The sequence below is a fragment of the Penicillium taxi genome (assembly GCF_028828555.1).
Source record: "Penicillium taxi strain IBT 34144 chromosome Unknown utg000003l_segment0_segment0, whole genome shotgun sequence".
NCBI lineage: Eukaryota > Fungi > Ascomycota > Eurotiomycetes > Eurotiales > Aspergillaceae > Penicillium > Penicillium taxi.
In genome coordinates, this window is record NW_026643205.1 from 1,051,541 (window position 1) to 1,071,409 (window position 19,869).

At 46.3% G+C, this 19,869-nt stretch overlaps 10 protein-coding genes across 10 annotated transcripts; 4 read left to right on the plus strand and 6 right to left on the minus strand.

Moving 5' to 3' along the window:
* Positions 1-956: 956 nt before the first annotated feature.
* N7495_003878 (HIT family protein) lies at positions 957-1,808 on the plus strand (the record flags this gene model as incomplete). Its single annotated transcript, XM_057206529.1, has 3 exons — positions 957-1,202; positions 1,292-1,385; positions 1,567-1,808. 3 exons carry the CDS (start codon positions 957-959, stop codon positions 1,806-1,808), a joined length of 582 nt encoding a protein of 193 aa, XP_057064209.1.
* A 106-nt stretch (positions 1,809-1,914) lies between these two features.
* On the minus strand, positions 1,915-3,589 carry N7495_003879 (tRNA (guanine-N2-)-methyltransferase; the record flags this gene model as incomplete). The annotated part of the gene is made up of 5 exons (XM_057206530.1): positions 1,915-1,971; positions 2,024-2,151; positions 2,212-2,417; positions 2,488-3,353; positions 3,476-3,589. The coding sequence occupies 5 exons, from the start codon at positions 3,587-3,589 to the stop codon at positions 1,915-1,917; spliced, it is 1,371 nt and encodes a 456-aa protein (XP_057064210.1).
* Positions 3,590-4,059: 470 nt separating this feature from the next.
* On the minus strand, positions 4,060-5,800 carry N7495_003880 (putative histone deacetylase SIR2; the record flags this gene model as incomplete). The annotated part of the gene is made up of 5 exons (XM_057206531.1): positions 4,060-4,236; positions 4,287-4,466; positions 4,527-5,096; positions 5,158-5,468; positions 5,569-5,800. The coding sequence occupies 5 exons, from the start codon at positions 5,798-5,800 to the stop codon at positions 4,060-4,062; spliced, it is 1,470 nt and encodes a 489-aa protein (XP_057064211.1).
* Positions 5,801-6,046: 246 nt separating this feature from the next.
* On the minus strand, positions 6,047-7,299 carry N7495_003881 (ACL4 family protein; the record flags this gene model as incomplete). Its single annotated transcript, XM_057206532.1, has 2 exons — positions 6,047-6,686; positions 6,746-7,299. 2 exons carry the CDS (start codon positions 7,297-7,299, stop codon positions 6,047-6,049), a joined length of 1,194 nt encoding a protein of 397 aa, XP_057064212.1.
* Positions 7,300-7,641: 342 nt separating this feature from the next.
* Positions 7,642-8,407, plus strand: N7495_003882 (RWD domain-containing protein; the record flags this gene model as incomplete). The annotated part of the gene is made up of 2 exons (XM_057206533.1): positions 7,642-7,708; positions 7,788-8,407. 2 exons carry the CDS (start codon positions 7,642-7,644, stop codon positions 8,405-8,407), a joined length of 687 nt encoding a protein of 228 aa, XP_057064213.1.
* A 226-nt stretch (positions 8,408-8,633) lies between these two features.
* Positions 8,634-9,657, minus strand: N7495_003883 (uncharacterized protein; the record flags this gene model as incomplete). The annotated part of the gene is made up of 3 exons (XM_057206534.1): positions 8,634-9,314; positions 9,382-9,542; positions 9,597-9,657. The coding sequence occupies 3 exons, from the start codon at positions 9,655-9,657 to the stop codon at positions 8,634-8,636; spliced, it is 903 nt and encodes a 300-aa protein (XP_057064214.1).
* Positions 9,658-10,187: 530 nt separating this feature from the next.
* Positions 10,188-10,847, minus strand: N7495_003884 (E2 ubiquitin-conjugating protein MMS2; the record flags this gene model as incomplete). Its single annotated transcript, XM_057206535.1, has 4 exons — positions 10,188-10,248; positions 10,308-10,387; positions 10,438-10,563; positions 10,626-10,847. 4 exons carry the CDS (start codon positions 10,845-10,847, stop codon positions 10,188-10,190), a joined length of 489 nt encoding a protein of 162 aa, XP_057064215.1.
* Positions 10,848-11,252: 405 nt separating this feature from the next.
* On the plus strand, positions 11,253-16,552 carry N7495_003885 (uncharacterized protein; the record flags this gene model as incomplete). Its single annotated transcript, XM_057206536.1, has 4 exons — positions 11,253-11,330; positions 11,393-11,459; positions 11,513-11,686; positions 11,739-16,552. 4 exons carry the CDS (start codon positions 11,253-11,255, stop codon positions 16,550-16,552), a joined length of 5,133 nt encoding a protein of 1,710 aa, XP_057064216.1.
* A 254-nt stretch (positions 16,553-16,806) lies between these two features.
* N7495_003886 (vacuolar protein sorting-associated protein 26) lies at positions 16,807-17,966 on the minus strand (the record flags this gene model as incomplete). Its single annotated transcript, XM_057206537.1, has 2 exons — positions 16,807-17,687; positions 17,747-17,966. 2 exons carry the CDS (start codon positions 17,964-17,966, stop codon positions 16,807-16,809), a joined length of 1,101 nt encoding a protein of 366 aa, XP_057064217.1.
* A 671-nt stretch (positions 17,967-18,637) lies between these two features.
* N7495_003887 (NAD(P)-dependent alcohol dehydrogenase) lies at positions 18,638-19,708 on the plus strand (the record flags this gene model as incomplete). The annotated part of the gene is made up of 1 exon (XM_057206538.1): positions 18,638-19,708. The coding sequence occupies one exon, from the start codon at positions 18,638-18,640 to the stop codon at positions 19,706-19,708; it is 1,071 nt and encodes a 356-aa protein (XP_057064218.1).
* Positions 19,709-19,869: the final 161 nt, after the last annotated feature.

The window sequence follows — 19,869 nt, forward strand, 5'->3', positions numbered from 1 at the left end:
GAATGTTTTAGCAGCCCTGTTTTAGCCATTGTTCTTCATGACGATCCCAAGGACTCATGGTGCAACCAGGCGTTTCTCAACATCTTAGCATCTCATTGTGTTGGTATCCAATACCTCTTGGCACAATATTCCACGACTTGATTTTGTGTGCTCGCATTTGTCTTCTGTGACGGTGGGTGTTCGGCGCTCGGCCATGCGGTTTTTGTTTTGTTGGTTGTTTTTTTTCGTTCTGCTGTTGTCTTAGTGCATGGGATGCATAGTCATTTGTCCCTGATACCTTGACCTTCTTGTTCGGGTGACTGGCGTCGGTCGGACCTCCTTTTATTTCTTATTTTTCTTTTCAGATCACTTTTACTTTGCAGGAATTTATGTTGTTTGGGGGTACAGTGGGAATCCTGGTTCCTCCTGAATTTTGTCAATATGGCATTGGGGATGGGAAAAGATGAGGTATTGATATTGTCTGGATATGGCTATTTGGGGATGATGGGGTGTTCGTGGTCTGGAAGTCTTCCAACTTCTAGTATTCTTGATAGTCCGGTTGAGTCATCTGCACTCCTGGACTTTGTGGTTGTAATGAGGGAGAACATCTTTTCTTAGAATAGGTGCCTGACAAATGATCTGATTTTCTACTCTTCTTTTAATTTGTACTTGGTGATATCTCAGATCTCACAAAAAATCAAATTTTGATTGTTTGAAGTTTCAGTTTTCAAGGCTCCAGGGTCCATTTGCATCTCATTGTAGCCGAGGTTCGACTGCCGTTCTATATATATCCCCCTGTGCATGGATCCTTCCCGATGTCAAAACGAACTACCCGCACATCACCTGATTTTACTCAAATTTGGAAGTCTGGAGGATATCAAGAGCATCATCTTGTATTTCTACCTACACAGGCCAGTGGTTAAAAGGCTGCCTAGGTGTTCAGTGATTACATTACAGTGGACCTAGTCCACTTCGCCATGTCTTCTCCAGAATGTCCCTTTTGCAATATCGCCAACACAAACCCACCTGTCAACTTGAAAGGCCTAGAACCTATCGAATCTAACTCCTTTGAACCCGCTAAAAATACAGCTCACCTCATCCTATCCACAGATCATGTACTCGCATTCTTAGATATTATGCCACTCACCCGCGGCCATGTTCTTGTGATATCACGAAAACATTATGAGATGTTGGGTGATATGGGAGTTGAAGCTGGACAGGAGGTATGTATTATTTTATCCAAAGACTTCTACCGATTACTAGGCATTTCCGAGATCCCATCCAGAGATTATTTTCTGATTACTTGTTTCAGATTGGGAAATGGCTTCCTGTTCTGTCCCGTGTTATGACGAAGACGGTGTTCGGTGACGATTCAGATAGACATTGGAATGTCCTCCAAAACAACGGTAAGAATCTCGAGTTTAATTTGGTTCTCCAATTATTGTCTGTGGTCGAATATTACCTTGCATCTTGTATACATATCTGGCCGTTGAAGCAAATTGTCTCAATATTCCCTTTATTCTTTTTCATTTCGTTCATCTCATCCCTGAATACACTAAGAGACAATTCAATCTGATTAAGAGATAGGCGCCAGAGCTGCACAGGTAGTCCCTCATGTGCACTTCCATTTAATTCCACGCCCCAAAACGGACGACGCGCACAAGTCGAGTTTCGTTATGTTCGGCCGTGGACAGCGCCAAGACCTCGACGATGATGAAGCTGAGGTTTTGGTCCGTGCTATGAGGGTTGAACTGGTCAAGGAGATAAGTCGCATCAAAAGAGACGAGGGTGTAGACCTCATGTCTGACTTGAAGCGAGGTAAATTATGATGTGGTAGCCTCAAACAGGTCTGAATAATCTTCCTGGCCGTTCATGATTCTTATGTATTTTGGAGCATGTGAAATCGATTTTAATAAGGAATGAGTTCCCGAGTTCTCATCCTGATTTTGATTCCTCGGCATTTTTCAGCTTGTCCAAATGTCTTGTGAAGTACTGTAGACAATTAGCAATCTTTTGTGATATCACTCATGGAGAAAAAACAAACTCTTCGTCGGAATTCGTTCAGTTCGTCTGCATTGACACCACTGTCGTCATCGGACTTGATTCTTCCTGAGGAAATGTCGGAAACTTCACCTTCAGGAAGGCGTCGATAAGTCATCAATCGACGGGACCCTGTATATGAAATTAGAAATCAGTGATGTCAAAGATGAGATACATGACTTGAGAACGTACAGCTACTGAATGGTTGTTCGGAAACACAAATGAGCTCTAGGTTTGGATGCATAGGCACTGGAAAGTCTACTGCCTCACTGCTAGTACAGGGCATCCACATCGCAAGACGACCATTTGGAACGAGAGACCGTGCTGCAAAGTCAAGAATATCCTTCTGGATAGCCTCAAATCCATACGGCCGTTTCGGAGGAATATAGCCGGGGCGACTATGAGGCAATGTTAGCACTTGTAAAAAAAAGTCATCGTCAATCAGAAAAATATATGCAGGATACTTACTAGTGAGCCTCAACACCATCAATCATCGTTGGCTCGATAATTTTCCCATTGCGGGTTCCTAGAACGCGAAGACCCTCACGCACACCGTATGGTGGATCACAGACAATTCCGTCGAGGAAGTAGCAGTCGCGTAGAGGAGTATTGGTAAGATCAGATGTGAATGCATCTACGAACTGACTCACAATGCCATATTGCTCGTAGTTCTTCATCAACGCCATTTGTTTTCGTTCCGTATCCTTACCCCGGAAACTCCGAGGATCGATATCAGAACCAAAGGTCAGAGCACCGAAGTAAGAAGCAGCCACCAAAAAGCTTCCGGTGCCGACAAATGGATCAAAGAAGAGTTTTCCAGGTGCAGCAAGGGCCATATTCGCCGTGACAAGACTCAGCTCCGCATCCATAGAAGTCGTGCTGATATATTTTCTCTTTTTAAGATCAAGCTTATCAACAGCACTCCGAGCACTCTCAACGATAAAGCGCCCCATATAAATCTTTCGGGGCACTTCTCCTCGCGCTGTGCCGATGGTAGAAGTTTCAACATCTTGAACCCACTCCTCCATGACGTAGAACTTATTTGCATCGGGATTCTTGAGCTGTACTGGACCCTTGAAATCCATATACTTGAATGAGGCAATGATCTCGCTCCATTCTGGTTGGCTTCGCTGTCCGGCGAAACACGCAAGTTTGAAAGCAAAGGGGTCATTCTGATAACCCGGCCAGCAATTTCGCCGTTTGATGTCTGCGTGCAACTCTTCATAGTTGTTTCCTTCGCCCCATAGTGCAATGACACATTGGGCTAGGATGCAACGCGAGACCAATGCGCGTGCTGCGGCATCATCTTTCAATTTCACGATGCAGTATGGTGACTGTCACATCTATTAGTATAAGACAACATTATTTTAATAAAACCTGGAGCTGGAAGAGTCGAAATAGCTCCAGGGCTGTTTTATCGATGCATAACATTACGATACAGATGGGGATCACATACATAGTCACTGTAGGAAATAATTTCTAGGTCGACTCCAACAAGTTCAGCCACAGCCTCGAGCTCGGGCTGACGGAAAGAATAATGATGCTGTGCAAACCGGACGATGTATTCCATGACGATCTCGAGAGTCCGATTATACCTCTGGGAATTTTCCAAGGTGGTGGGGGTTCACTGGCGGGATGGGAGATTGAATTTTTCCTCTTTTTTTTTTGAATGGCATTATGGGTCTTATTCCACGTGCATACCATGGATTTTATCAACATATGGAAAATAGTTCGTATGAAATATTCTTTCTTTATATTAAATATAAGGAACATGGAATTAGTTACGTTGTATTTGAATTGCAGATTCTCAGTGAGAGGAAATATAATAAAAATGGAACAAGAGCCATATAGCATAGCGGAGGTCTAAAGAGGCGCAGGCTCAAAAGGAGCTCATATTCCTAAACAAAGACTTTACCTAACTAGCCTAGAAAAGAAAGGCCTTAGCCCAGCCTGAAACTGAAGAACTCCTCCCAGTTGTAATCGCAGAATCCTAGACGCCATCCGCCACTAAACCCATTCCTGTAACTCCGCTGCTATGCGTTAAATCGCCTTAAACACATGTCGTGACTCGTAACCCTCCTCGAGAGTAATCTCTACCTTCTCATCCGCGGGTATCATATGGTGTTGCAAATCCCAACCAGCTCGGCGGCAAAGCTCCGAAACTATCACATCGCAATCACCCAAAAGATCAATGTCAAAGCCAATATGCGACACAGGCTGCGAAGTGAGGGTTAGCTAGAGTTAGAAGAAACCGATAAGAGACGTACAGTGCGCGAGATGTAGATCTGTGGGATGTGGCGGGGTAGAATGCCGGGCGCTTCTGCAACGGGGGCAACCTTCAGCGAAGTGCCAATGACAATGACCAAATCTACCAGGTTCCGATCTTTGTGGATCAAGCGTTCGGCAAACGAATCTGGAAGATCCTCGCCAAAGAAGGTTATATCGGGCTGTTATGAATCAAATCAATTTGGGGCTTATGACGGAACTTAGCCAGCAATATAACTAACCTTCATGACTCCAGGAGTTGGGATGTCATCATTCTGTTCATCTTCATCGGAAGAATCATGGATATCATAGTAGATATCCTTGCGGTTCTTCCGCTGGCTGTTGGAGTTTCGCTTGCGTTTCAGGTCCACGGGCTTCAGCGACCCTTCGGCAATTCGCTGCTTGCAAGCAGAACACTCAGGAATTTTTCCTCCCTTGATATCACTGAAGATCGCCTCGCCAGGGACCTTGAAACCGCACTTATAGCATGTCGCAGTCGCAAAGGATCCATGGCACTGTACCATTTTCTCTGGCAAGACCCCGGCATTTGCCTCGATGTTATCAATGTTCTGGGTGTAGTTTGTGAGTAACTTTCCCTTATCCTGCAGAAGCTTGATAAAGCCATGAGTTGGCGAGAATTTGTTCTCCGTAGGAAGAATGTCTTTGGCAATGGAAAAGAAAATGCCAGGGTCTTCGCGAAAGATTTGAATATCAAAAACTTCTTGAGGGTCGCTCAGTCCCAGATGCTCCAACTTTGAGTAGAGACCAGTATCCTTCGAACGAAAATCAGGAATACCAAGACTGGTGGAGATCTAAGCATAAGCACATCAGCATTGACCTGCAAAAATACAGCTCAACATCGTGGATACATACACCAGCGCCAGTCAAGACGATAATGTTCTTGGAATCCTGTAGCAATCGAACTGCGTCATCGATCGAGTTGAACTGATCAAGCTTACGACGTCGGGAAAATTCCCGCGAGAGCGCGATGGCAAGGAGAGGGTGGTATGCTTCATCTGGCTCACCCTCTAAGAACTTTGGGGGCACGATGTTAAACGCCGTACATAGCTTCTTAGCGGAGATAGTCTCGCGGTCGAGGGTCTCTTCCACAAACGCAACCGTACCGATAGCATGTAGACGGTTACGGTATGCGATCGCTTCTTCCAGGGTACAGGCGTCTGGAACTGTTATACCGCATGGCAGGGTTAGCCCGAGTTGAGGATTGGACTCCGATAGCGGGGCATCCATATGGGGTACTGATAGTAGTGAAGTCAGGAAACATACCAAGCCCGTCACGTAAAGCAACGTCATTCAAGAATTGAACGGCCCTTCCATCATGACTTCCACGAGAGCTAGTGTCGCAGTCATCTGAGCTATCGCTGTCGTTCTCGGAGGATTCCTCGAGCGCGGCCGACTCGTGAACCTGCTCCGCAATATCTACGGCCTCCACTTCGACCACAGTGGATTTCAGCGGAATCTCCGATTTCTCACTATTTGCCGCTGATACCAAGTCCATCCTGCAGGAGTATTAACTGCCTCAACGACTCGTCGAACACGAATGAACGAAATCTGGCTGTATCGTGACTACGGATAAATGCCTTATCCGAAGACCGAGGTGTGTGGCAAAGTTGAAATATCAGATTGAATAGATGAAAAAGTAGTTATTTAAGAAGTTTAGTTTTGGTATCAACAAAGAAAATAACAACTAAGATAACAGATAAAGAAAATCAAGTTTGCGTGTCATATCGTCAATTTTTAAAATCTATGAATCAGCCATCTCGTGATCTTCATCAGAGTCAGCCTCAATCTCCTCATCCCAATCTTCTCCTTCCCCTTCACCTTCACCTTCTGCCTCGCTTTCATCATCCTCGCCAATTTCAGCGGTGATTCCTTGCACTAGCTCCAATGCATGGTCTCGGAGTCGCTCATCTTCGTATTCAAGTAGAGTGTAAAGCTTCAAACCCTGTTTGAGCCATTCGCGACTGGCAATCAGCGAGGCATGTCGTGATTCGGTAGCGTCGACAACCTCGATGTCCTTCGGTGCCTGTTTCTTTTCTGCCAGCAGATAGAGACACCAGCCGCCAAGGTACCAAGCCTCTACACTTTGGTCGTCTTCGAGAATCAGACGCTCCAGAACCTCTAGAGCCTCAAATTCTAATGAAACTTCCATTAAGAGTCGCGCAAGGCTGATACGAACAGCAAAGTCTGGTATCTTGAGGTCTTCAGGAGCCAAGTCCTTCCAAAGGCTGATACTCCTTTTAAGCGCGACTTGAGCCTCTTCAGTCCGCAGTTGTGAAATCCGGATTGATGCGAGAGTCTGCAAAACCTCTGGCGCATCAGGGGTGACTTGTAGAGCTTCGGTAATAAGAGCGTCGCAACGGGCCTCTGCATCTTCTTCCCAACTGATAAAAGCAATAAATCGTCAGCATATTTTCACTATACTTTCTCGGAAATAACTCACGATAGATCGGTCATATAGATCTCAGCCACGGCACAAAGTGCATTTGCTAACTTGGTCTTCTTCTCATCAATCAGAGCGAGATCCGCGGGGCTCGATTTACTCTCCGGTAATTGCAGAGTCTGTCGCATGGAACTAACGCCCTTTTCATACCACTGGACACTATCAATTCCACCTTGGTCACTTAATTGCGCAAGCCACAGGAATTTTTCAGAGCCTCCACCCTCAGATTCCAATATCGAGCCATTAGGATCTAATTGAACCGCGCGTAGAAAATATTGCCTAGCGGCATCGATATCGCCTAGCTCGACATTGATCTCTCCGAGAATGTTCAATGCGGGGAGCGATGCAGTGTCGCTTCCAATAAGTTCTAGCGCCTGTTCGGCATTTGCCAGAGCGCCTTCAATCCGGCCTGTTTGGAGGAGGATGTTGGCTTCGTCGAGGAGTGTAGAAGGGTCTTGGGCCATTTTTTGAATTGAGACTGTGCCACCAGGGCCGAGGACGGATTTTTGTCGAGATTTGGAAGACTTATTCTTTTGAGGCCGAGATTTTCCCATGACAGGTGTATTATAAAATTTATAACAAAATCAATGAGTCCAGGGCTGGACAAGTAGGATAAGTTTTGATCAAGAATGTGGAAACTCCATAAAAAAAAGTGAAGCTCCGCTCAAAATTTAGAGCTGTTTGATGCGTTTGCAATGTGGGGACCGCAAGATTGGTCTCGTTCTACTGCTTGCTAAGACATTGGGATCTTTCTTCAATAGAATTTAAATCTCCATAAGCTTTGTCTCCGGAGAGACTCTATTTAAATATCCTTGTTCTCTTTTACAGCGCTATACTGCCTTGGTCCCTTCTACTCGAACCATCTCACTCGATACCCCTCCAGCCCGCTAGACAAAATGGGTCGCGAAGACCAAATCGAGGAGCGCGAAGTGCTCGATTCGATTTTTCCTGAAGAAATTACAGGTAGGTACCATACTATGACATTGATAGACGATTCGTTAGTTGGAAGAGTCTGTGACTGACTTCAGACGCCGCCATTCAGACATATCCGAGACCGCATACAAAGTGTCAATCATTCTAGAAACACCTGAGCATGATCCCGATGAAGAGCAGCCTTTGATATATCTGGAAGTTTCATATCCGGAAGAATACCCAGATGTGGCACCAGAACTCAACATTTCCTGTCCACCCAATGCACCCAAGAACCCTCGGCTAGATGTTCAAGAAGACCGGGATTTCCTTATGGAGGCTCTTCAACCCACGATTGAAGAAAACATTGGAATGGCAATGGTTTTCACCCTTGTGAGCGCGCTGAAGGAATCGGCCGAGGTTCTTATGCAAGACCGCGCGAACCTTGTTCAAGCGCAAAAGGAGATGTTGGCTAAAAAGGCTGAGGAAGAGGAGAACCGCAAGTTTCAGGGTACACCCGTCAACCGGGAGACATTTTTGGAATGGCATGCGCGGTTTTTACAGGAGGAGCAGGATGAAGAACAGCGACAACGGGAGGAGAAGGAGGCAGAGGACAAGAAGAAGAAGATTAAGGAAGAGAAGAAGCTCACTGGGCGGCAATTGTGGGAGAGAGGATTGGCTGGTAAGGGCGATGATGAAGAAGAGGGTGAGGATGCTTTGCAAGCTGTCCAGAAGCTTAAAATTGCTGCTTAAGTTATGACTTGATGCGCCCGCTCGGGCTGCTAGTTCCTCATGAATACTGACCGACTTGCATTGGTGGATCAAAGGTGGTTTTCATATAGTAAGAGAGAGTCTTTAAACAAGAAATGTGGTATAAACTGAACTGGGGTATCATTGTTGCAATAAATGGTGACAGAAAGGCAGCTCAAAAGGAAGGAAAGAGGATTGATCTAAATAAGATCATGAAGCCACGAGGTATTCAGGATGTAGATTGATCAACCGCATTTTGTTTCGCCTCTTGTTTCCTGGCACGTTTCAACGCTTGTCTCTCGGCTTTTTCCTTTTCAGCCAATTTTCGTTCAGCTAGCACAACCTGCCACAGTTTCTGAGCCAGCTCCCGATTCTGTCGATCGGAAACCTTGATCTTGTCACTTATAACTCCCAGAGCTGTTTTGACCTCTTCGGCCCATGTGAATTCTTCCGCAGTTCCAGTAAGGCGATCCCACGCATCTTCATCTCTGGCAAAGAGGAGTTCTGAATCCAACCGTTCCCGAGTCTCGATCCTATGCCAGCGTTTCGCAAGCTTATTCCGTATTGTACTACTGAGGTTTCTTGGCTGAGGCTTCTTGATGCGCAAAAAGGGCAATCCGCGAGCATTGACTAAAACGGGCACTCTTCGTATCCCACTTATTTTTGCATATGGGCGCTCCAAGATGGACCGGGTATTGGGATTTCGTCGCATTGTCGCCTTTTCAAAGCGAATAGTCTCAGCCTTTCGGGCTTGCCTTGGAGTGAGCGGTTTCTGAGGAATTTGTTCGTTTACTTTCTTTTGTCTGACGGCATATTTCTCTTTAATAGCTTTTGCCTGGGTCAAGATTGAGCTGAGCTGTTGGGCATCTTTCTCACTTCCATTAGCAACGGAGTCGAGTATGTCAAAGACCTATTTCCAGCCAATACCATACGAATTAGCATTCAAGGGCTTTGAAAGAGAGTTTGCACGAGTGTACCTCATAGCCGGCTTTCAGGGCATTAACCACCTGAGATGGACTTTGTAGCGACTTATACCGTCGAAACTGCTGCTTGACAACAAATTTTGTCTCACTGATCAATGGCGTAGTATTCTTGGCCGGGGAACATTGTCGTAGAAGGGCTCGATAGAGTGCCAAGCCTGAGAGATCGAGATGTTAGTCGGGTGGACTAGCCCATGAGGTAAGTGACATACACGCAAAGCGATGAACTCCGGATTTCCTTGGAACCACAAATTTATGCACAAATCTATTCATGCTGTAAGAAAAATGTGAGCTGGCTATATCGCATCGATGAAGAAGCTTTGATGCCAAGTGATCTGATATCAGCACGTGATCTCATATCCGGTATCGATGTGGAGTAAATAGTTGATAATGATGAAATTTCAACATGGACTTGGAACTTTTATTCAAAAACTCAGAAGCGGCGGTGAAGCTTCAAAATTAGAATGAATACTTACTTCATCGCCTGTGTATGGGCATATTCTAAGGTTCTTTCACCGGAAATATTTAAGAGCTGTTGTTGCAAAGAATGCAATCCATTGTTCCATATGCATTGCCATGTGACGACTGTAATCACCAGGAGTAAGCCTGTTGACTGAAACTAATGGTCGAGGATGTATAAGAAACTGAGCCTCTAAATGAATCGCGCCGATGCTGTTATGCAAGGACTATACACGCTCGTAGGAAATTGAATCGAAGGCGGAAACCACAAAAAGCAAAAAAAGTCTCGAAAACAACCATGATACTCCAACATCTTTATGAACCACATTCAAGAAATGGAGGGTTTAGAAAGTTGAGCCCTCAGGTGGCTGAGGCAATTTCTTGTGTGCGGGTAAAGCCATATATCTAATTGACGAGAGTTAGCACGAAGTTCAATTTATTTAACAGAGATGTGTATATCTGACCTTCGAAGCTCAATCAGTACGGTTTCCATCGTATAGTCACGCTTCCACTGCGATAAACACGGAAGCTTGGTTGGGTCAACCTGATAAAGTTAATGAGCCTTCCTCTTCAAGGTCATTCGAAATTGCGTACCTTGCCAGATCGCTGGTCGACACAGGGAATGTTCACTCGTGAGGTAAATTGAATGATAGGAGGGTTATCTGGGTAGTCAGGACCGCAGTGAATATTGACGCTGTAAATCCGGTTCTCGTGGAGGCTCTGAATGACAAATAGTCCGTTAGTTATGTGTACCCGATGGTGTCAGGGAGAGGGAAACAAACGTGAGGAGGTCCAAGGATGGTTCCATTCCAGTTGCTCATCATCATATCCTCACCATCGGCAAGGCCGTAGGAGCATGCCTCTGGAATATTGAAGAAGTAATTAGTGCATTGGTTCATTGTTATTGGAATAGTGGAGGCGTTCTCACCTGCACCAAGGCCTTTCTCGCCCTTTTCAAGTTCCTCTAAGAGCCTAAAGTTTCTTGGGACTTTAGCGGCAGCCATTTCGGTGCAAATTTTGTCGTGATTTTTCCGGATGCAAGCAGCAAGGAACAAAAAGTTGGACGGGATTCGAGACGAATATAAGAGGGGTACTTCCCGCCGATGGATCAATGGGGTAGTCACGTGCGATACCGCCTTATCGTCGGTTCTTGGCACTTGGAGAAGCCACGGGGATTGTTGACTGTTGCACACGCATTTGCTTTCTTAAGAGGGACGACTTTCCGATTTTGTATTGATATTGGTACTACGTGCTACTGGTTACTAATTCAACATAATTAGCAGAGTTTGTACCCCGAGTTCCGGTGTCCAAGTGCTTTTCGTCACTGTTGACTTGCGGATTTCTGGTCATTGAGACTCGCCAGTGATGCTTTGAACTTTGAAGTATCCATTTTATGTTGGAACTTGGAAATGTCCTCCCAATTCTTGCAGACAGAACTTGCCAATCTCATTCAAGAGTGTAGACGAAAGAATGCGGACCTGCGAAATGTCGGACCATCCCCTTACCAACTCATATATCCTTAAAACAGCAGAACTGACCAATTAAGCAGGCTGCCGAGCAGTCACTGAATGAACTAAAGGCCCTCCCCTCGACGTCTGAGATTCAAATAGCAGCAGGTCGGTTTTTGGTCCATGACATTGAGCTTGACCACAACTAAATAGCGCCCCAGACCTTGTCCGGAAACCCAAGTTTGTTGAACCATTTATCATCGCATGTCATACACATCACCCAAAGATCGCAGGAATTGGTGTCATTTGCTTGCAGCGGCTTATTGCATCTCGAGCATTACCCTCTCACCGCTTGAAAGACGTCCTTGCAGGGCTAAGGGAGACAGCGAGCTTGAGTATGTACTAGGTGATAGAGCCCACTGACTTCTAGGTGCTGACATTTTATAGGCCTTGATATTCAACTCAAGATTCTACAGTCGCTACCTTCACTTTTGCAGTACTACTCCAATGAACTTACTGGGGAACTCCTCGCAAACACATTAGAGCTATGTGCGACTCTACAGGCGAGCAAAACGATTGCAGTAAGCAGTACTGCGGCTGCTACCCTCCAGCAGTTGGTGGTCTCAACTTTTGAAAGAGTTTTCGATGAGGACAAACTATCGAGTAATGCTAAATCCACCACAACTGTTCAAGTTGATGGTCAACCTGTGCCACTGGGACGGTTTGCATATGATGCTTCGCAGGTCTTGGATGACCTTTGTCGGATCATTGATGAGGATCAATTGCAGTTTCTACGTACCAAAACGCTATCACCGACTTTTGTTCTAGAACTTATTGAGAGTGTCCTGCTTAGCAGTGGCCGTCTTTTCGCGGGGCATCCCGAATTGTCACAAATCCTACGAACTCGGTTATTGCCATTGTCTGTGCGGTGTTTATCAGAAAGACGATCGTTTTCACAAACAGTTCGAGTTTCTCGCATCCTGCTTGTGCTTCTTAAACAACATTTGTCTCTTCTGCCTGCCGAGTGTGAGATGGCTCTTGGTCTACTGACCCATCTTCTCGAACCCGATGGAACATCGCCCTGGAAACGGGTGCTGTGCATGGAGGTTTTCCGAGGTCTCTACATTGAGCCAGGTGTTGTTCGTCAGATCTACTCTTTGTTTGACGGAAAGGAGGGTAGAAAGAACGTTCTTCGTGATCATATGGCCGCTCTTGTCAAGCTAGCTTCCGAGAAACCAGCATTGATCGGTGTCAGCAATCAGTCAACCATACCTTTCCGTGTCGAGTATGCGCAATCCGCCACTGAGGATCAAATTGCTCTCGAGACAGGCGGTGTTGCAGGTGTTATTGGATCATCAACTCCCTTAACCGAGGCTAATGTGCCTGGAATCAGCAGCCAATGGAGCGTTGTTCGTACGCCGTATATTGAGCTCCTCGACAAAGCAGAGCCTGCACTCCCCCCAGATACTTATATCTACAGCCTTGTTCTTAACTGCATCAGTAATTTTGCAGAAGGTCTAGCGAAGTTTGTTCTCCCACTCACAGTCCCAGATCTGAAACACAAACGGAAAAATCGAGTCATGAACAAAGAACAGACTGAATTTGCCAGGTCTTCTCAGGACCTTCCGTCACCAGATGGAAGACTGAAATTTGCTTCTTTACCAAATAACTCATCCGTGCCCATGAATCCTCTAGATCTTCAGTCTCACGTACAATACCCTGCCATCAAGGCATGCGCGGGAATTATTGACAGCTGCTGGCCCGCCGTTCTTGCCACATGCTCCACATTTTTAAATGCCTCTCTAGATGAAGAGTTCTACCACAATTTGGTCCGAGCATTTCAAAAGTTGGCCCACACAGCAGGCCTTCTCAGATTATCTGTGCCTCGTGATGCCTTCCTTACGACCCTCGGTAAAGCTGCTATTCCTGCCAGCTCAGGAAGCACAAGAGCACAGGCCCTGTCCAGTTCGGCGACAGGAAGTCACGCGAATGAAACTTCTCAAAGTAAGCGGAAAAGCGCAGATTTATCAGGATATAATCCATCGCTCATGGATTCCCCTGGCTCATCGTTGAGTACGAGGAATCTCCTTTGTTTGCGGGCTTTGGTCAACCTTGGGATCGCACTGGGACCAACCCTTGATCAGCCGGCCTGGTCCATCCTACTAGAAACACTGCAGTATACTGGTCTAGTGATTGGAAGCTCATCTAGTGCAATGGTCAAGTCCGCCAGCGGCTTAAGTGAAAATACGAGCGTCTCAGGCAATGATGTCCCTACGGCAAATCTGGGCTCAGAGGTCATTGCGGTGCAAGCAGCTTCGACGAAACTGTTTGAAAGCACGAGCGATTATCCTAGTGATTCATTCCAAGACATTTTACTTGCACTTCTAGGTCTTTCTGAGTTTACAGAACGAAAATGTCAACAAGCAGCCCAAGAAGTTCCCGAAACACCTAACTCATCAAAAGCATCTCGCAACTCTGGGCGTATGCATCAAAATGCCCGGCGAGTGTCACATACCGTGGGCAAGTCAAGAATGCAGGATGAGGAGCTGAAATTCGTTCTAGAGAAGGGAAACGCATTAGCTCAGGCAAACCTCGAGAGATTGTCATCCCTCGACCAAGTCGATAGCAGAGCTTGGCAACTTTTGACTCAAACCCTCATTTCAATATCGACAAACACATTAATCAGTCCAAATCTTCGCCTGCAAGCCAACGAGATTCTTAATTCTTTAGTATTCTCGACGATGAAGCCCAGAGACGGGAACGATGAAAAGACGCAGAATGAACTACAGACGAGGAACCTGCAGACTCTCAAAGACCAGGTGATCTCGTTGTATTCATCAGAAATGGTGAATTCAAAGTCGCTACCAATCACTGTCGTTGAGATCCATGAGCAAAGCTTGGAGGTACTCCAAAAAATCCTGGAGCAGTATGCAGAAACATTTGTTGATGGGTGGAATCTCACCTTTGATTTGATATCAGGTGTCTTTCAGGGTGTAACAGAGGTAGAAAGAGGAGATCACATTACTATAACGACTGAGCGCAGGACGTCTGCACTTCCTGCTGGGCCTCGCCTAGTCCGTGCTGCCTACAAATCGCTGCATCTCGTGGCCTCTGACTTTCTCACGCTACTTCCTGCATCCTGTCTTCTGAGCCTAGTAAACTCGTTCTCCAGTTTTGCTTCACAAATGCAGGATTTCAACATCTCCCTAACAACTACTTCATTTTTCTGGAATGTGTCCGACTTTCTCCAGGGCCAGATTGAGGAATTTTCTATCGAGAGTCACGTTGATGCTTCGGTCAGTGAGGAGGACCTAATAAGCCTTTCTAAAGACAAGGATGCATCCGTTTCAAGGAACTCGCTCTGGCTTCTATTGCTGCTTCGTATCGTTGATATTACAACGGATACACGATCAGAAATTCGAAACAGCGCGATTCACACCCTGTTGAGAATTTTTGATGCATATGGCCAGCATCTTTCTCCAAATGCATGGCAATTATGCCTCAACAGAGTTTTGTTCCAAATGGTTAAAGATATCGAAAGCGCTATACAACAAACTAAAATGCAACAGAGTAGCGAGCTCAAATTGTGGATCGAGACGACAGTCATCATGATCAATGGAGTCTGTAATCTGATCAAGAATTTCTTCGATACTATTGCGCGCGATGAGAAGTTCGATGATTCATGGTCCCGACTCTTAAACTACCTTAAACAGCTGGTGGACTTGCATGTTTTGGAATTGAGCGAGGCAATCTTCGTCAGCCTTTCGACAATTTTGATTCGAGTGCAGTCATCCAGTCAGTTGAGCAAGAAGGCGCTTCGATGTTCCTGGGATCTATGGGCTAATGGCCACCCTGCTAGTGACGAGAACGAACTCAAGCTGGACCGGCCCAATCAAGAAGCTGCATTAGCCCATTTAAAGGCATTCCAGCAGGTATACCGTCTCTACAAGGACGACTTGACAACAGAACACATTGATCAGGTTCTTCGTCATGTGCGTCTGCTTGTGTGGAACTCGGTCTCTTCTTCCTACTCTCCAGATATCGACCGTCCCTCCGCCTTGCAAGCATTGGTCGTAGACTGTCTTAAAACTCTCTGCTTGGAAAAAGAAGAGTCTCAAGCTTCTATTCTCTTATGTCTAGCAGATCTGTCAGCCTCGGCACTTTTGAATTGGACCACCAGAAGCGACTCGAGGCGACCAGCCTTTGTTGCATTCTCAAAGAAGGTTGTTGATCTTATTAGCTGGTACATATCCGACTTCGGTATAAAACAAGACATCTTCACCAACGGTGCGCTCTCAATCGCTCTTGACCGTCTTGTTGTGCCAATTGTACAAAAATACACTTGGCAAGGCAATGATCGCGAGCCATTTTTATGGCAGAAGGCTACAGATGCGCTCCTGAATGTACTCCAAGTTTCAGTCCCCTATGTTGAGAAGCAGTACACCCAATCAAACGAGGCAGAGATCACACGCTTCTGGAAGTGTGTCGTGGATGCCACTTACGGCATTGTCTCCGCCCATGGCTTCCATGCCCAGCAGCTCTCAAGCGCACGGGTCTCGGCCGACGAGACTTTTGATATTGCAGCATTTAAACGCCTTAAGACGCTGATTCTTCCCTCCCTTGGAGCGTCATCCATTCCCAGCTCGGTCCGCCGCGACTTCGCCTGTGCAATATTTAATCCATCCTTCATCTATCCTCCGCAACGTTTCGACCTTCCTCCTACTCCTATCGAGAAAGACCCCCTTCAGGAATTTTACAGAATTCGTTCAGGCCGTACCTTTGACCCACCTCCAACACTGCGTCCAAGAATGGCATACCTACTCAAGGACACCCTATTCGAGCTCGCGGCAAGTCCCAGCTCTGAGGATTCTACTCCTAACCCAAAGACTTTACTTGCGCAGTCTATCTCCCCCTACCTCCTTCTCCGCTGTTCCATCTCCCTCAAATCATACATTGCCGACCAGCCCCTCCGTGGTCTGATGCCTCAACCCACACTTGCACGCAATTCTCTCTTGCATCTTCTGGCACATATGGTTGAGCTTCAAACTGAGCCCTCTGTTATTCCAGATTCACCTGCTATCAAGACTGTTCCGGCTGCCATCAGCTCAGATGATGATTCTCTGCGTCATCGCCGCAAGCACCTTGAATGGCTTTATCCCCTCGTGGTAAAGGCCGTCCAAGTAGCCGGTAAGGAACGCGATGATGGGCAAGTTCTCGTGTCTCTCGGCAAAGTGTTACAAGAAATAGGACTTTTTGAGTAAAGTGGCCTTACATAGACGTTACTACTGTCAAATTGATTGGAAGATGATTCCATTGATATCTAATCCTGCCTCTGTAGACGGGTATTTCTAAAGAATTGTAATACAAAATCGCGAGTAGGCTCTGTAGATGATTAAACGAAAACGATAGGCTACAAAAGGCTGCAAGAATGAATTGAACCAAAAGTGAAAAACAAGTGTAGACGTCAAGTAGAGAGTGAGTAATTTGGGTATCGAAAAGATCGGAGATACAGGGATTAAAAGTTCGCTTCATATCTCATCTCTCCATGCAATGTTGAATCATGCCGCGACGGGGGAGGACTCGGCTGCTGCTCTTTATGAACACGGGGTACTTCTCGGCCCGGGCCAGCAGTTGCGGATCCAGGTGGCAGAGCCTGCTGCTGTTGTTGGAGAAGCACCTGTTGTTGAATTTCTCGCTGCTGCGCGATCGCCGGCGTGGCGGCAATCTCAGGAGCTTGACGATAAAGAGAGATCTCGGACTGCTTGAAATAACGACGAGCATCTTCATCAATCAACACCAGACTGAGATAGTATCTTGTCGAGTATTTCTTATTGACATCACGGAAGGTGGGTGTTAAGTCGAAGCCACCCAAGAACAGACGGATCGGAATGGTTTCACCTCTTGAAGGTGAGCCATCCATGATCTCAAAGCGCACCAGTGTCTCACTCTCATTATATTGATTGGGCGGCGAGCCAGTTGTCTCCCGACGAATGATGGACAATTCCATATGTTTGATCTTGAGCCGTACCAGCAAGAAATAAATCCGGCCGACGATGACATCCTTGAGGTGGTACTTGGATTTAGAGTATTCAAACTCAATGTGCAGGCAGTCTTCGATTCCAACATCCATCTTGATCGGGCTGTTGGTCGCTGGTGGCATTCTGTACGAATAAACCCACAGGTCCTTCTCGCGAATGACGTCGGCCATTCGTCGGGAGACAGTCACGCGAACGAAGTAGCGCAATTTCACATTGATACCATTGTAGGACTCGTATTGTTTCTCAATGTTCTTGAAATTGAATGGGAAAGTTTGTGGGTGAAGCAGCTCGCCAGGCGCAGCGAGCTCTTGCACCAGCGATAGGAATTCGTAGTGGTTGCCTCGGTCATAGAACATCTCTGGCAAGCTTGTGTTAGTACGGAAATTGAGTGTTCGGGGCATGTACTCCCAGACGTACCGATTGTGCCAATAAATTGGACCTTAATACCAGTGTGTTCCAATCGCTTGCCATCCTTTGGTCTAATTGTCACCGCACCCTTCACGGACTCGCCGTCTAGGTACAGGGGGACGCGCTCGCGGCGGTCCTTGTCAAGCTTGGCATCGATGGTCTGGCGCTCATCGAGGTCATCGAGCACAACGTCAATATCGACAGGAGTGGAAAAAAACAGGGACGCCATAGTTGGTTGTGAGTTGCTAACGTTCAGATTACCCAGGTGATCCAGAAGGTGGCCTACTTGATTAGGTAAGACCCCGCAGGCAACAAATCCGGGTGATGCGGTGAAGAGAAAGAACCTCGTAGTGATCTAAATTGCTTTGTGCAAATATGAATTTGAGATGGTTTCTCATGGATTCAAGAGAATTGCTCATCTTTTAGAAGAGCAATGTATTCAGTATTCTTGAAGTGCATCATTGATCCTTATTACTACTATCACTTGGGCATATGAGACTTTCTATAGAAGTTGACTGGACTAGGTGATAAGAAATGATAAGACATGGTCTGCTTAGAACATAAACTCCATACCGAACACATATCAAGCAAACCTTGGATATAAAACGATGAGTACTGTCAATTTGGAGATGAATATATTGATAACAAACCAGTGTGAACTTTGGAATTAAATCAAGTTGGGCGGTCAGAGTGTAGTTACGGCAATATTAATGCCTTCAGTTGACCTGATTGATTTTATCTACCAACTTCTTGTTGCTTGAAGTCTTCAACATGATTTCAAAATAGAGGTTTAATAAGGAGAGGTTTTATACCAGTGTGGAAGAAAATAGATTTCATCTTGACATCTTCAATATCAGCCAAAGTTATAATACACAAGTCAACACAATCGAAATGGACACAATGGTGCCTCCTTTCAAAATTGCATCGTTCCACCCCGAGACCATGAAAGCCTGGCTTTACTCAAGCACCTCTGGTGGCCTCGAGAAGAATCTGAATCTCAATACATCCGCTCGTGCACCACCTGTTCCACAGCGTAACGAGGTCCTGGTTCGGGTTCTCTCCGCCGCCCTCAATCCGGTGGACTACAAGCTCCCCGAAGTAGGGCTTCCCACACGCATGTTCATCGGGATGCCCGCTTCGCCAGGAATGGACTTTTGCGGACGTGTGGTGGCAACAGGGCCACTTGCCAAGCATCTTAAAGAAGGCCAGCTCGTCTACGGGTGTCCCACGCGGCCGGGGCCGTTCGGGTCGCTGGGGGAGTTTCTTAGTATCACAGCCGACCAAATTGCTGTCGTACCGGATGGTGTCTCAGTGGATCATGCTGCTGCTTTGCCACTCGCCGGTCAGACCGCGTATCAGAGCCTAGAAGGATATGTGAAAGCTGGTGATAAGGTGCTCATCAACGGGGGCTCAGGGGGCTGTGGGCTTTTCACTATCCAAATCGCGAAGCAGATGGGTTGTCATGTTACAACTACATGCTCCACTCGAAATATGGAGTTATGCTTGCGCATGGGCGCAGACGATGTCATTGACTATACAGCGGAAACTGACCTCGTGGCGAAGCTACGGCAGCAAAAGCGCATTTTTGACTGTATAGTCGATTATATCGGCCTACCTTATTCCTTGTATTACCAGTGCCATCATATCCTCAAGGAAGATGGAGCATTTGTGCAAGTTGGTGCATCGACATTGATGACTTTTCTCGGTCGAATTGGTTGGCCCTCTTTCCTTGGTGGTGGACAAAGGAAGTATACGATTTTGTTGATGAAGAATAATCAAAGCCAACTGGTACAACTCGGGGATTGGCTAGCGGATGGCAAGATCCAGATCCAGCTAGACAGTGTATATGAACTCCACGATGCAAGGAAAGCTTTTGAGAAGCTTCGATCAAGTCGTGCCAGAGGAAAAATTGTCGTTCATGTCAGTGATTCAAACGATCGAAGCATGGAGTCCTTTGGCATAGGACTTTGATTAAGCCTGTTGAGAACTACTTTCCTTATCTTCCCTCTGTAGCTCTTATCTTCCCTCTGTAGCTCTTACTAGAGACCACCTGGACAGTTTGATTCTCTTCTCAAAGTTGCGTTGTGATAATCACCAAGACGGCACCTTTTTAAACTCCCCACATTCAAAGG